Source organism: Schistocerca serialis, chromosome 3 (genome assembly GCF_023864345.2).
Source record: "Schistocerca serialis cubense isolate TAMUIC-IGC-003099 chromosome 3, iqSchSeri2.2, whole genome shotgun sequence".
NCBI classification, from domain to species: Eukaryota; Metazoa; Arthropoda; class Insecta; order Orthoptera; family Acrididae; genus Schistocerca; species Schistocerca serialis.
In genome coordinates, this window is record NC_064640.1 from 868,429,334 (window position 1) to 868,446,904 (window position 17,571).

Genomic DNA, 17,571 nt, shown 5'->3' on the forward strand with positions numbered 1-17,571 from the left:
AAGAGATTAAACATGTAGGGATACAGGAACTACAGTAATGTTCGTGTAACCCACCACTCTCATGGCGCCTTTGATTACCACCACAGGTCCCATGGAAACCCAGGTGAATGTCCCCCACAGCACAGTACTGCCCTCACCAGCTTGAGTCCACACTATGCTGCATGTTTCAAGCAGCTGTGAGCCTGAATGTATATCTGGACATGTCCATTTACTTTGTGTTACAAGAAATGTGATTCATCCAACCAGGTGACACGTTTCCATGATACAATCTCAATGATCCCGTGCTGACTGCAATCACAATATGCAATATCGCTGGAATGACACAGGAACAAGTACACTTCATCTGTTGCTGATCCCAAGTACAAAAAAATGCCCTGAACGGTATGCTCAAATACATGTGCCTGCATCATCATTGTATCCTGTCTAAAGACCTGCAAAAGGTCATCACCTATCCTGCTTTAGAGAGTATTCTGTGACGAGGCATGGACATCCTGGATTTCCTCATTTGCACCCCATATCACTACAATGATTCCACATTCATCTCTATTCCGCTTACATACTTTTCTTACTGCTTCACATGCCCACATCATCAACTGGTGGCATTCAGTCTCGGGAAGGACAGCTGTCTTGATGTTTTAGGTCATCAGTATACATAAAGTATTCTCCAGGTATCACTACTGCCATGCTGGTAGCCACACTTCAGATCTCCCGACATTGTTTTTGAGGGCTAGCTTGGGGCTTATGAATTGGCTCGTTTTACAAATGGCTCTGAGCACTATGGGACTCAACTGCTGAGGTCATAAGTCCCCTAGAACTTAGAACTACTTAAACCTAACTAACCTAAGGACAACACACACATCCATGCCCGAGGCAGGATTTGAACCTGTGACCGTAGCGGTCGCGCGGTTCCAGACTGTAGCGCCAGAACCGCTTGGTCACCAGAGGCCGGGCTCATTTTACAGTTTGAGGAGGCACTATGGTACAAACAGTACAGTTCGGATTCCAAGTTTAGCTATAGGTCCCCTTTTACTTGGCTGTGGAAGTCAGTTCAACCTTGGAGGAAGACAAGGGACCACCATCTCCAATATGACAATACCCAGTTATGGTCTCTGGTACTCAACACTAACCTTTGGATTGATGATGATCATTTCACTTTGTTACAGTACAGGCAACAGTAATAGTTTCCATCACACAAAAATGAGACACCCCATTTCATTAGCATTTCTGAAGTTGTAATTTCTACAATCTTAGGTATGATACAGAAAATGTTGACTATCTGATTTACTTACCCTCATCTTCAACATATTGTACTGTATCGTCCTTATAATAACGAGGACCAGAAGACCGCCAAGTGAAATCTCAGAGATAGAACGCTCTGTATACCAAGACACACCTTTCAAAACCTGTAATTTCAATTCTTGAAATTAATTCTATGTATCCTATATTATTTAACAACAATACGGGAAGGATGGATTGCTACGCACCATGTAGAAGTAGTGCAGACAGGCAAAGTGACAGTACCCAAGCGTGTGTAGAGCTGTGCTTGTGTGCATGTGCGTGTGTGTTCTTTCTACTCCAGAAGAAGGACTTTGTCCAAAAACTTTAATATTTTAGCAGTTCTTTTTCACATCTCCCGTATATGGTGAGTAGCAACCAATCCTTTCCATATAATTGTTCTTCCGTCCTAAACTTTCCACAGTTTAATTTTACATATAATTTTAATTTTTTCTGACTCTCCCTTTACCCTAAATCTATTATTAAAGTCTCATTATCACAGGCTAAGAAATTCAGATTCAGTTGAGTTATCAAACATAATATAATGCGAACATATATTACACTGCACTGTGAAACACATTGAATTTAATGTACTTCCTGTTGCATTTTTCATTAATTTCCATGTATAACATATTGTGAACAAAAGTTTCTGGTGTATAACATATTTTACTTGAAGAAGTGCTACAAAATATGTTTTTCACAAATGCCAATGAAGAAGAACTAAACAACACATATTTCATGTAGAACTGAACTTTCCCACATTTGTAGAACATCTTTATTAAATGACAAGAAAATTTTCTTGTTCAATAATTTAATATATCATAAATTTTGTGATGTTCTCTCTCATTACCAATATATAAGAGTGAATCAAATATAAATCTGAATTTTTAGAAGTTTATTTAAGCTTTAGAGCAATTCACAGACACGAATTTATTTTTCTATTTAGTCGCCTGAACAGAAAAACATTTTTCCCAGTGGACAGGCAGTTTCTTAATCCTGTTTTAGTATAAGGAATGTGACTGTGACAGCATCAAGTTGCACACGAACACCTCGACAGCACTATCATCCTCAAATCTGTCCTCCACCTGCTTCCTTCAGTGGTTCAGGTAAATGAAAATCACAGGGTGATAAATCTGGATTGTAGAGAGGATGTTCTAGTGTGGTCCAGAACAAATCCTGAATTTTCTTTCGAGTTTGGGGAGCTGTGTGGGGCTGAGCACTGTCATGAAACACAATCACATTCCGGATTGGTAATGCACACCTTTCTGGTAATATAGATATTTTGTTCAGAACAAAATTTGGCAATAGTATGTAGTATTCACATGACAATCTTCAGGAGAAAACTGAGGAGAAGAACTCCTTTAAAAAAGAGACTGTTGTAAGAACCTTCCCTGTGGAGAGACAGTTTCTGGCTCTGACGGGTGCAGATTCATCCTTTCTGCGCCATTCTGTTCTGCCTTTTTTCAATTCTGGGGTGTAATGTTGCACCCACATTTCATCACAGGTCTTGTGCAAAAAATGTTCACTTTCAGTTAGGAAGGATGTCAGTAGCTGTTATATAACTCAGGATGACGAAATTTGTGCTCTGCTGCAGAAGACGAGGTACCCACTTTGCGGACACTTTCCGAAATCTAAGATTGTCAGTAATGATCACCCGAGCATTACCATAGCTTATAGCAACCTCAGCAAGCAACTGTTATACAGATATTGTATTCAATAAGCTGGCTAACAATGTGAGTATTCTCCTCAGTTATGCTGGAAGGCATTGGTGAGCCCCATTCTCAAGTGTTTCTTGTCCTTGTAAAAACTATTTGTGCCATGCGTACACTCAAGTATTTCTCAGGGTGTTGTCCCCAAACTGCACCAGAAGTTTTTCAAAATTTCTGACAGTTTTATGTGCTCTGCTGTGAGAAACTCAATTGTAACATGTTGTGCAACAGGTAACAGTACCGGTATGTTTGCTTTGACACTGTGATTCTGACGTAAGACAAGGTATGACCCCATCCGAGTTGTGGAGAACAATCACTGGAAACGAAAGCAACAATGATCAGAAAGTGCATCATTCTCCATTTACAGAAAGGTGCACAAAACAAAAAAAATCAGTTTATATTTGATTCACCCTTGTACATACAACATGCAGTTCATAAACACACAATTTCAGAAACAAAATTTTTACTTGATCAACATATAAAAGAACACAAATGTATAGCCAAAAATACTGCTGTGATGCCAAAATACAGTTATTCACATAAACTCATGATCAGACAGTGGTAGTAACATGACAAAGATAAACTAGGGCCCAAGTCAAGCATATTGACAGCTCTGCCATAGAGGATGGACCTATGTCTTCTTCTTCTTCTTCTTCTTCAATGTTATCCTTCCAGATAAACCGATTCTAATGGGAGAATATACTATTTGCTCACATTTCAAGAGGAGTATTAACAGTTAAATTACCTCCAAGAAGCTTTTAGCTAGATTTTCTATCATGCCTTTCATACCCTCATTCAGGAAAAAGAAGTGATATTTTATATAAACTGAATCAGAAGGAATTAATTGTTTGTATAATGACAACTGCTAATTAAATTTATGTTAGGGCAAACTCAAAAAATACAACTGAGAAAGTCGACAACTGATAGAAGTCTACGATATGGTTGAATATTTCATAAAACCTTTCACATTGAAGGCAAAAGATCCTTTAAAAATTTTGGAATTTATTGAGATGCTACAAATTTATTAATATATAGTATAGTATGTGATGAGTAACCAGTGCACACACATTCAGTCGAAAGTATTGTGTTGGGAGTGTAATGTTGCATAGCATCATCACAGGCCGTTCACATGCTGGTGGAGAATTATTGGTGTGTGGCATGTCTACTGGCCAGTTTACATACTAAGTGTTACACACAGCTCTATAAATATCTGATAACACATTAATTTATGTACATTATGTATAAATAAATAAAATGGGACACTATAGACAAAATAGCAGAGAAAATGGACCATTTGGCAATAGCAACAGAAAAACCAGGCCAGAGTGTGATGTCAAACAGAGGAAGTGAATCACTGACTCAGGAAATGTGAGATATCACACTCACAATCCGTATTCACAGATACATTGTGTGCTGAGGAATGCTGACTTGACTGGCTGGCAGACGGTGCTGAAGATTTTCTGATAGCTGCGACAGATTATGGACACCACTGAATGTCTAAATTACAGTGACATAAACTAGATTTCAAAAAATATGAGGCACAGAGGCTATAAAACTTTTAGGAATGCACTTATAAGGGTTCACTATCTACCAGTCTGGCTCATCCAATGGGAGATAGCCTAGAATGAAAAACCTATGTTACCCGAAAGTGTGACATCATCTTCGTTATTACTCATTAAGTATGCAAAAGATGACACAAACACTGCACGAAATTTGAACTGGCATCCTCCAGCTAACCACCTTAGTCTCTGTGTCTCAACCAACATAGCCTCCATAAGCTGAACCCATCTAGGTGTACAGGCATACTTAAAGGGGGCAAGAAATTTTGAATGTGTCTTGTTTCAATCTGTCATCACAGTTGCTCCTTCTGACTGCAATGTGTCCTCAGACCCAACCCACCCCACCAGGCATCAGCATACGAGTTGCAAGCACAAATCACATTGTGGCAGTCAGTGTAAATAAAATGAAAACAGGGAATGTAAAAAGGAACGTAATCTGCCAACCGTACCATCTTTAAAATATCATTCTAAAGTAAAACTGTCAATCAGTCCGTAACATGAGAAGAATGAAAAATAACTACTACCCATAATGATTACAGAACAATCTTTGCTGATGCTTTCTTCAGAAAAGATAAAATCTTCTGATGAATAAGCTGTTCCATTTGCAGTACATTTATAACGGAGAAAGATGGAAATAGCAAAAAGAGGTTCACCTAGATGAGCATGGGGCACATTTGCAAAACAATGCCTCATTGCCAGTGCAGTGTTTTCTTAATTTATTGCCTGATGTTTTCTTATTAACAACTTCTCTAGGCCACCACAATCTATACGAGAATCACCGATGAGAAAATTTCTACTAAAGACTGCTTCATTTAGTGGTAATCATCAAAATATTTTGACTCCGATTCTGCTGAAGGGTCCTATGAAACCAAGTCCTTAAATCAAAAATATTAAAAAAGTTTTAACTTGGAGTGGCAATTGTGTCCAGTGCCACACAGCTACGTTAGGGAATACAAATAGGACTATTCAGACTGGATGGTTCAAATGGCTCTAAGCGCTATGGGACTTAACATCTGAGGTCATCAGTCCCCTAGACTTAGAACTACTTAAGTCTAACTAACCTAAGGACACCACACACATCCATGCCCAAGGCAGGATTTGAACCTGCGACTGTAGCAGCAGCGCAGTTCTGGACTGAAGTGCGTAGAACCGCTTGGCCACAGCGGCTGACTATTTAGACTGAAGTTGGTGGTGAAATATGTGGAAACCATACAGATAATAATACCTGTTATGCAAAACTACCATCATTCCATAACAGCAGTGTGCGAAGAGTGCATACATTTCTTTACTAGACACACAACACAGACAAATGATGTGCTAGTTATTCGCAGGAACTTGCTCAATGTTACACCTTCCTGTAGACAATTTAATTTCTTCTCCTGCAGATGGTCACCTCATTGTGGAGGTGATAAACAAGAATGACAGACTATTGATAAACAAGAAACTACCACGCAATATTACATACTGTCTGCACCCCTTCTTCCCTCTACCCAAACTGTCATTTCTTACTTGGATATAACCCTCCGTTTTAGGTAAACCTCTTTGGTGAAGAGATACTGCAAAAAAAAAGGCTTATCACTGCTAGAGAAGCAAACTTGTTAAATGGCGGCCCTTGAAATTGTCAACATATTACAAACCAGTAAAAAAAAAAAAAAAGCCTTCAGGAAAGTCTTTGACAGAGAGAGGTTTCTCCAGATATTACAGCTCATCGGCTCTTCTTCAAATGAAAACTTTTAGAGTTGCACAAATAGAGCCAAGCCAAAATCACAAATAAGCATTGATAGTAGCTACCTCACCATGCCATCACTGGAAAAACTTGAGAAGTCATTAGGAAATTGAAAAATAGCTCAGCAACAGAGTTAGGTGTGATGGGGAAGGAACAAATTAAATATTTTGGTACCAAAATTAAGTGCATTGCTGCCATACATTTCCCTGTCTAAATTTGTCCCTTGATGTCAAAACTAATCCTAAGACATGTCACCGACAACTTCTTCCAAACTGACTGTAATAACTCAAGGTCATGGCCATGATTGACAATACAGCTCTGGTACAACGTGGCTTGAGTCCTCACTACATGATGCACAGATGGGCGATAGTGCTAATGGGCAGTTGGTTCTGCAGTGTGGGGAGATTAACCATATGCCGGTCATCTGTGATGCCAAATTAACACAGTATTAATGTTGCACACTGACAGCTATTAGCTGCAAGTTTGCATGAAATAAGTAATCACTCTAAACTATACTACTCAGCTTCTCTGTTGTTTATTTTCAACCACCCCCCTTTGTTTTCTTAAATGGTGGTGTTGGAAGGATGGAAGCATCTTCTCCAGACCCCATATTCTCATTTAATCATCAGAATGAAAGGAGAACACCTAGTCATAATAGATGTATAGGAAGCTGGTAATGCAGGTACAAATCTACAGTTTCAGAAGATGTATCACCATGACAATAAAGCATTTCACCTTGGAGCACATTACCCACACTACCAGAACACTATGAATGTGGGGTCTTGAATAGTCTACAATATTTTACTGTTGGTTCAACTACTGGCTCCATTGAATTAACTGAAAATAGTACAACAAGTTTCGTGACATTGGGAATGCTGCTAGTTTTCCTCGTGATATATAATACTGAAAACTATTCATACAGTTACCTGGCAGTCTCTATTCAGTATTTTGCAGAGGTGGTCACAGTTGGATGCTATGGCAACTTTTGGTAGGATGCAGGGGCTATCAATCAACGGGCAGAGAGAGATGAAGTGCCTTAGAAAGCGCCTCTCAATTTATTAATTTGTACATGTGTAGGCAGAGAGCAAATGAAAGAGGAATGTAATATTCAAAAAATATATTTAAAAGAAACTTATTTCAATTAAAAAGGTAACGTAAAGGAAAACTAACTCATATTTTACTATCTTGGGGTAGATATTTTTTCCATTGCCAAGTGATCACCTACTGGCTCTAACTGACAGAAAATTGAGTAAAAGAACAAGTAAAGAAAATAAAATGCTTTCAGTGCTCTAATGTCATGGTCAGAATCCTCCATTATTTCTAACTTCAATCACGTGTCCTCACATGGAACCTGGAAAGGCTTAGGATGTAAATCTGTGATGAACTCTTGCAGACATCAAACACTTACAGGAAACCAAAAGCCACACACATAGTACCTCGTCCAACATAATTCTTCCACCATCCCTTTGCACTAGTAGTTGGTACACCACACCTCCTGCCTGCATCTTTAATTGAAAACTTGCCTCTTTCAATTAGAGTAATGAACTGGATGCTCCCACTGAGCTACTGAAACTGACTGCCCACAACATGATTTGTGCTTGCCATTCTTATGCTGATGCCGAGAGGGGTGGGGTGGGCGAGTGCGGGTGGGAGAGACATTGTAGTCAAAAGGAGCAGCAGTGGTGACAGACTGAAAGAAGAAATATTCAAACTTTCTTGCCCCTTTAAGTATGCCTGTACAACTATATCCATTCAGCCGGTGGAGGCTGTGTAGGCCTAGATACTAAGACCCATTTTTTGAAGGTTGTTGATTCTAATCCTGCCCATGACATGGACAATTCTCTCTTGAGTGAACTAGTTCTTAAGAAATGTGCTTGAATTTGGACAAATAATTGGTAGCTGTAATGTAAAGTTGTCAAATGCCGTTAGTTGGTGTGTATGACAGGAATGTGTCCAAGATCAGTTTGTTTTTTAAACATATATATCTAAATGAAGAGAAGAAGTCTGTCCGGCTGACCTGCTGTGGCAGATGGAAGTAAGGTGGTAAAATGGAATATGCCACATCAAATTTCGCCCAAGGCACAGTGATTTTCATTCAGTGTTTGTGTCGTTTTTCTGCATAATTAGTGAGTAATTAAAAAAAAGACATAACACAGTGAATGGCTGTTTGCCTAATAAGTCAAACTGTTATTACATCCAGAACTTGAGTCTAGCAATAAACCCGTGACAAGGTGAGTTTCCAAATGAGAGATGAGGTGACATCTAAACCACAGTTTCTAATACACAGGCAACTTCCATTCCTGTGGTCATCCGTGAGGTGAATTTGTGCAACCTTGACAATAAACATTGTTGCTACTTAAAAGCTGCCACGTGGATGCAGGATAAAAAAAAAAAAAAAAAAAAAAAACCCTCATAAATATACCAGATATATGACGTGTAGTGACAAGGCACTTAATGTGCATCCTACAGGTGTTTGCTGAGTTCCGTGCAGCTGCTGACAGTCTCACATTGGAAGACAGGCCATGTGATCAAAGAAAATTGTTTTATATACCTTTGACATCAACAGCATGACAAGAGATAAATCAACTTCAGGTTAATATGCTATGTCTAAAATAAGTCATAAACCACTTTGTCAACTCCCCAGTTAAAGTCATCCATTCGAAATCAGTACTACAGTTAATCGAGGTCAAGGATTCGCGCTGAACCCAGCGGATGAGTAACGACATGCTGTGTTAGATTCGTTTGTTTGTGTCTGTTTATTTGTTATGTTTGTTACTACCCAATTAGTATCCCACTATTGTTCTTGCACTGCTCAGTGCCCTGTGCTATTGTTGTCATGATGCTCCAACATCATTGTAGCTCATCTTGCCATGTTCCTCATCACCTTCGCCCTCTCATTTCTCCTGTTAAAGGCTGTTGTTAATTTCTTTGTAAATAATGACTAGTGCATCTGTGTGATGTAGCGTTCCAGAATTCATTTCCAAGAAATAAACTGTCCCAACCTCAAGTTACAAAAGATAAAGATAAGCAGTTTTAGAAAAATAAATATCAGTTGTACTTAACATAGGTCTTTTATTCTCAGCTATCTCCCATTGATTAAGCCTGAATGATAGATAGTGAACCCTAATAAGTGCATTAAGTTTTATAGCCTCTGTGCCTCTTATTTTTTGATACCTAGGTGCTGTTTCTGTGATTTGGATGTTCAGTCAGGTCCATAATCTTTGCCGTATATACCAGAAGATCTTCAGCACCATCTGCCAGCCAGTCAAGTAAACAATCCTTAGCACACACAGCACATGTGAACACAGAGTGAGTGTCTGATATCTCACATTTCCTAAATCAGTGGCCCATTCCTCTGTTTGACATCATGCTCTGGCCTGGTTCATCTGTTGCTATTGGCAAATAGTCTAATTTTTCCGTCATTTTGTCTGCAGTGGCCCAACTTTTTCTTCCTTTCACAAATCGAAACTATATAATGGCAATGCGTGCTAGAAATTGTTACAGTACACCTCAAACACTGTTTGCAACTACATTAACTTACCATCTCATGAACTGCCTTGTTGAAAAGATCATCTTCACTCAGAATGAGCAAAATAATTAATGACATGTATATGTGATGAGAATTGCTGTTGGGGGCATGGTATAAAGTCTTCAGAATGGGGATAACCTGAAAAAAATAAAAGAAAAATCACAATTATAGGAAAATGTCAATAATTCACTCAGAAGGGACAAAATGAAATAAGCCATTTATGATGGATTAAAACTATGTGCCATGTGAGCATTAGCTCTGACTGCTGACTTTCATGGAAAAAGATCATCCAACATATGAAGTGAAATACCACCGCCTTAACAAAGCCTAGTTCTAGTACCCTACAACATTTTAATGTCACAAATGCTCTACTTCAAGCACACATGACAAGTGTAAAATTAAATTCTTTCTAACATTTTGGTTATATTGAATAGCACACCATAAAAATATAAAATTACATGAACAGTTACATATATATGAAAGTCTAACAAACATCTAAGAACAAAAAATTGTCATTATGGTTGTGGATGCTCAGCGAACTACCACAGAGTGAATCCTGCCCCTGAGTTAATATAAATACAAATAATGGATCTATTTATCATGTGATATTCAGATGAACAGCAATAAATTTATGAAAGGCATCTGAATAACATTCTAAATTACAGTGGGCTGTCAATGGATAATTCTGTACCAATAATTTTCTGGGACTGAGCATCATCTTTCCCTGGTCCTCAGCTTTGGCAGCAGCATCATTCCCACATGAATCTTTTGGAAAATTACAGTCCTGGTGAAATATATATTCATTATTCATCATAATTTTAAAATACTCTTGCTGTTCATTCAGAATCTTAATAGTCCATTACAAAGTGTAGAAGAGCTAATTTGCAACAACACATTTCACCAGCACAGCCGGGGCAGTTATTACTGTTCTCCTAAGGATGAGATGAATCGATTCTGGAACACACCCTAACAAACTTTCATCTTTGCAACAAGATACTCTGTGTACTAAATATGAACTTTCTTTTCAGTCCATTGTGTCCATGTCTGTTTTAGATATTCCTGAATGCATTATCTACCCTATTTTTTCTGTTTCTGTTATAGTTCTTATATGACCTTCTAGTTTACTACTTTTTTTTAGCTGCAGTGTCCTATTATCCAATTATTATCTCTTTAGTGATGTCTCCACAAATGCTATGTGAAGACTGTGCCGCTCACAATGTAGGAAAGGGAGGCCTCAAAGATGAAATGGAGTTCGTGACTCTGAGGTGCATTATAAAATAACAGACACCAACAATACAACATAAAAATGTGATCACTTTACCCTTGGGTATAAAGTACACTACAGAGTTTTTAAGGTATGAATTCGTTTGCAAAGTGATGAAAAACTGGTTCAGTGAGGTTTTCCTATTGAAACTCAATTTTTTTTAAAAAACAGAAAATTGAAGGACCCCTTCAAAAATTAACAGCGAAAAACTGAAATCATGAAGCTGTTAAGATACAATGATGAGTTTCATGAGTGTGATCAGGGACACTTATGAGTTGCACAACAGAATCCTCTTTACAAGTGTTAGTGGGAAGCAAATGAAGACAGAAATCTTCAAATATTATTCAAGTTAAAAATTACAGCATGACTATAAACACAACTTACTGGTATCCAAATGGTACAGTATGCAATTACATATATGACAATTATAATAATAAAAAATAATAATACTAATAATAAAGTACATTCATTTCCATACCAATTGTTCAATGTCAGAACATGCTAATATGTACGTCCGTACATGAGGATTCCTATGCACTAATAGATAAAGAAGTAGTGTTGTTTGATCACTACTGACAGCTGTGCTCAGTGTTTTATACAACTGGGACATATCAATCTTGAAAGTTGAAGCTGCTCTTGTAGGTGTGATTTCTACATTGCCTGCAACAACAAAAACTTTATTAGTCAAAATATAATATGCGACTTTTGGATTAGCTGAGTAACACCTCAACATTTTCACTGATCATATAAGAAAATTTAATCAGAATGTACACATTTAACTGCTCTATCCCGTTGTCTGTGATAATAATGAATTAAGTGTTTCATAATGTTTCCCTTGGACTTTAATTGTCGCAGAAAAATGTAAACATTTAATAGGGTACACTAAAGAAGCCGTATTGCTCACTTGTTTGATATTAGGATAATAATATCACAGTTGACAACATACAATTACAATCTGTAGTTTCCTCCCATTTGTAAACTAAATTGTTCCTTACTTTTATGTTATTTAACCACGACATTAACTTTGGTATTACTATTATTATTTATTTGCCACAAATTCAAAATATTTAATAGACATAAAACAAACCTCTGAGGCATATATAAATCTTATTTATATTATAACAAACAATCTGGTATTTATTAATACAAAAAATAAATAAAACACTAATTGAGCTGAAATATTAACTACTTGGAAACCACAGAGAATGGAGAAAAACAAACAAAAGAGGTTTTTCCTTTTTGAAATAACAATTTCTCCATCTAGGAGAAAAAAGGTTGCACACCAGTGGAAATCTCACTGCAGCTATAAACTGGACCATGTGTAAAACTCTCTCTCTCTCTCTCTCTCTCTCTCTCTCTCTCTCTCTCTCTCTCTCTCTGGGGTGAAAAGGGATGGAGGGGGAGATTATATCCTTTAGCATATTCTCTTCACTTTTTAGGCCTCCAGCTCAAATGTTATAGACATACACTGAGGTAGTGAAAGTCTTGGGATAGCAATACGCACATACACAGATCGCAGTAGTATTGTTTACACATGACATAAAAGTGCAGGGCATTGGTGAAGCTGTCATTTGTACTCACGCGATTCACGTGAACAAGTTTCCAATGTGATTATTGCTGCACAACGGGAATTAACAGGCTTTGAATGTGGAAAGGTAATAGGAAGTAGGTGCATGGGACGTGCAATTTCAAAAATTGTTGGGGAATTCAGTACACCGATGTCCACAGTACCAAGAGTGTGCCAAGAATACCATATTTAAGGCATTACCTCTCACCGTGGACACCGCAGTGGCCAAAGGCCTTCACTTAACAACCAAGAGCAGAGGTGCTGGTGTAGAATTCTCAGTGCTAACAGACAAGCAACACTGCATGAAATAACTGCAGAAATTAATGTGGGAGGTACGACGAACATATTGTTATGACAGTGGGGCAAGATATGGTGTTAATGGCCTATGGCAGCAGATGACCGATGCAAGTGCCTTTGCTAACAGCATGTCGCTTGCAGTACCTCTCCTGGGCTTGTGACCATATCGTTTGGACCCTAGATGGCTGTAAAACTGTGGCCTGGTCAGAGAGTCCCAATTTCAGTTTGTAAGAAGAGCTGATGGTAGGGTTTGAGTGTAGCACAGAGCCCATGAAGCCCTGGACCTAAGAGTGTCCACAAGGCACTGTACAAGCTAGTTGTGGCTCCATTATGACATTGGCTGCATTTACTTAAAATGGACTGGGTCCTTTTGTCCAACTTAAGGAATCACTGACTGGAAATGGTTATGTTAGGCTACTTGGAGACCATTTGCAGCCACTCACTGATTTTGTGCTCCCAAACAATGATGGAATTTTTATGGACGACAATGTGCCATGTCACCAGGCAGCAATTGTTCGCATTTGGTTCAAAGAACATTTTGGACAATTCGGGTGAATGATATGGCCACTGTGATTGCCCGATATGAATCACATTGAACACTAATGGTACATAATTGAGAGGTCAGTTTGTACACAAAATTCTGCAGTGGCAACACTTGCGCAATTACAGATGGCTATAGAGACATCAAGGTTCAGTATTTCTGTAAGAGATTTCTGAAGACTTGTTGAGCCCATGTCATGTCAAGTTGCTACACTACACTGGGCAAAAGAAGGTCCGACACAATATTAGGAGGTATCCCACAACTATTTTCACCTTTGTGCATTTTCTCTACAAGGCTCATAGAAATTTTAATCACATCTCTATTATTTCAGCAATGAAAAATGTACTTGTCATAAGTAATGTTGAGGATGAACTAATACTGAATTATGGTAGTGCACAAGGCTTAAGCATTATTTATATGCAAAAGAATGTATTGATGGTTCTTACCTATACTACACTGTCCAGTCACATTAATGTGACCACCTGCTGAAAGCCTAAATAACCACGTTTTGCAGTGCGGACTGCTGCGAGACATGCAGGAAGGGAGTCAGTGACATTCTGAAAGGTAATAACAGTGATGTCGGGTGATGCTGCCTCCAGTGCTGTGACCAGGTGCACTAGGTTTTCTGGTTGAGGATCCATGGTTGCGATCAGCCCGAATGAGGTGGTCCCACAGATTCTTGATTGGGTTAAAATCTGAAGAGTTTGGTGGACAGGGGAACACAGTAAACTCATCCTGGTGTTCTTCAAACCATACACGTACACTGCAAGCTGTATGACACACTGCACTGTCCTGATGGTAGATGCTATCATGCTGAAGAAAAACTAACTGTATGTAGAGGTGGACTGGTCCCTGAGGATAGATATATACTTGTGTTGATTCACTGTGCCTTCCAGACTGATGAGATGGCCCAAAGACTGCCAGGAAAATATTCCCCAGACTGTAACAGTCCCTCCTTGTTTGCTTTCCGACATTTCACACAGTACTTGTCAACAGTCATCTGCCCAAAGGAGCATAAAATATGATTCATCTGAAAAGGTCACCTGTTGTCACCCAGTGGACATCCAGTTGTGTGCAAATTCCAGCCTGCATCGCTGATGAACAACAGTCAGCATGGGTGCATGAACCAAGGCACCTGCTGCAGAGGCCCACATAGAGCAATGTGTGCTAAACGGTCATTGAGGTACACATTGGTGGCCGCTTGGTTCATCTGAATAATCATGCTGTGATGCTACAAGCACTGAGAGCAGTAGTATTAGTGTAAATGAATGGCGCGAGATGGCAGGAGTGACTGGAGACAGGCAAGGAGAGCCATCTAGCGGCCAAAAGGTGAACAGTACTGCAAGCCTTACTATACGACCAGTACCCCCCCCCCCCCCCCCCCAAGTAAATATTCAAAAGTGTTCAAGGAATATAGATAATAATTGAATGAATAAAAAAAGATAATTAATATGTACTGACGGTAAAAGAATGTATGAAAGTAAACAGGGTGTAAGTAAAAGTACGAGTTAATTTTACGAGAGTAGCAAGGTGGGGATTCACCCAGGTAACCAAAACAGAACAGCCTAGCTGGCCGTGGGAAGAAAGAAAATGAGCAGTCGAGTCATGAGGTAGCAAGGCATCGGATGTATCGCACGCAAGCAGGCCAAGACTTATTACTAAGTGCACTAAAAGTTATGATATTAATAATGCAATGACTAGTGCAACTGCGCATGACCACGTAATTGGAATCCTCGCTTTGGTATGTGAATACAACTACTAAGAGGAAATTTATTAAGTGCACTATTTTGGCCAAGTTCGTTCAAATAAGATGCTACCAGCAACGTGTTGTGATCGTAAGTGTGAATCCACACCTTATAACAAAGAGCAACAAAAGTAATCATTTTCAAGTGTAATAATATTGTGCTACGATGAATAGTTTATATTAAATCAGTGTTAACATCAAAGTGCATTACCAGTGAATTTTATCAATAGTTAACCTGTTTCCTCTACCACATGATACATGGCTTTTGTAAGAGTCATGGTTTCAACAAAATTACAATGGAAGCATGGTCAGTCTTACTGAGGCTGAAAATTTCTGTTTAAATATTTATACCAAGTTATAACTGTGGAATTCAATCAGCAGTTTGGAGCAGAAGACAACAAATGGTACTGTAATTGCAAGTTTCAGAACACTATGCTGTGGGTGCAAAACTATTGAGAAGTGTAACGACCAGAAACCTTAAGGTGATTAAAAATTTAGTAATAAAGATAATTGCTTTGATTAAAACAAAGAAAAGTCACCACAGCATAGTAGACATGTCAGTAATTAGTGAAAAGATATTTGTAAATTAGTATGTGAAATTTTCATGTACTATTTATTGTAACAGTGTATGTGAAATGTAACCAATATGACGTGTGATGTATTAAGAGTCGCTAGGGTCCTTGCTGAAGAAAGTTCGAGTGTGTGAACTAGACCCCTGGTTAAGGAAAGATTAATTAAAGTAGTGTACCTCAAATCGAGTCAATCCTATAGTTTACTGTGTGAAGTATTGCAGATTATTTCCAACTCTTAAAAGTTTACTAATATAAACATAGCGTGAAGGTTGTAAACTCCAGGCACCAAGACACGGGTCATTATGTGCAATCTGTCGCGCCCGTGTGCAATCGCGCCATACAAAATCCAATGATTGGATTATCACTAGTAATATTACCAATAATCAAAGGGAGTGCAGTGACCACCACAAGCCACCCAACAGTTGCACATCTATTCACCATTACACATCGCTGCAGCTGTTGTTTGCCTCTGTTATCTATGACCTATGGTGCACCACAGATGTCTCATCAGCAGTTTTGGATAGCACCATTTTGCTGTGCATGGCATACTCTAACCACAGTGACACGTGAACAGTTTACAGACTAAGTTTTTATGGAAATGCTTCCACCCCTGGCCAGAAAATCAATGGCCGTGACCTTTTGGACACCTGATAAATAACTCTGTTTATGCATTACAACAATGAATGCGATGTTTTTGGAGTCCTCCAACCTGACATGCTTTATATACACTCCACTACTAGTGCTGCCACCTACTGTTCATAAGTAGTTGCTGCATGTTGATGTTCAACATAGGAGGTTGTCACCCTAATGTGACTGGACTGTGTATGTTTGTTCCAACTCAGACCCACTTTGCAGCACTTCTATGTTTGTTTCAGAATTGCTTTAGGTAAAGCATTAAAATTATCACTTTCTTACCTGTCTACACAGAGAATGACTTGATCATCTGTTATGGAAGCAAGTATCACATATCTATACATATTATTAAATTAAACTCTCCCGCCAAGTTTTTCTTTCTGTACGTGAAGGAACTGGAACTATTGTAGGAATTTGACCCTGTTTTCATTAATAGAAATACTGATTCATTAGGAAGGCTCAGGTATGTAATTTATCATCACTATGTCGTGCAAAGTCAGGGCAGGAGGCTAGAATATTACTGAATCAAAAGTATCCAGATACTGACCTAGAAGAGATGTGTGTACTACTCTTTCTTGTTGAACGTTGCAGTCAGGGCATTTAGTTAAAAAGCAACTAAACATGCCCTCAGGAAACCTTGAAATGTCATTAATCCTCAATTGGTGCTGTGACATTGACCATGCTGTCAGGTTGTGGATAAAATGTCACCACTGTTCATTTAAAGTGCTGCCTACTTCCACGGTTATTTTTGCTTTAAGAAGCTAGATTTACCATAAACATTTGTTTTCATCTAAATTAATGTGATGTGTAATTTCTACTAAACAGAATATGGTCTATTACACAATACAGATCATAAGTGTAATTTAATATTCAACATAATGTCAAAAAATAACGGATTTTCACAAATCTACAACATCAAGATGATCAGAATTTTGACTTCTGGAGACTTTCAAGGACTGAAAATCAATTTTAGCAATTCAGCAATCTTTCAACGGACAACTGCACAGACTCCCATTTGGAGGACACAATAATAAGCATCCCTCGTACAGATAAACAACTAAACGAGATGAAAGTAAGTAATATGTCAGATCCGGAGGAATCCCAGTTAGGGTTTACAAAGAGTACTCTACAGTATCAGCCCCTTACTTAGCTTGC

General features: G+C 38.5%; 1 protein-coding gene across 2 annotated transcripts in view; it reads right to left on the bottom strand.

Moving 5' to 3' along the window:
• Window positions 1-17,571, bottom strand: part of LOC126471018 (dymeclin) — a 168,600-nt gene that overhangs the window by 41,279 nt on the left and 109,750 nt on the right. For both annotated transcript variants that reach the window (XM_050099079.1, XM_050099078.1), the window contains exons 8-10: window positions 11,541-11,722; window positions 9,811-9,936; window positions 1,290-1,403 (exon numbers count right to left, since the gene is read on the bottom strand). In XM_050099079.1, coding sequence (XP_049955036.1) covers window positions 1,290-1,403; window positions 9,811-9,936; window positions 11,541-11,722 — 422 coding nt within the window. The remainder of the gene's footprint in view (window positions 1-1,289; window positions 1,404-9,810; window positions 9,937-11,540; window positions 11,723-17,571) is intronic.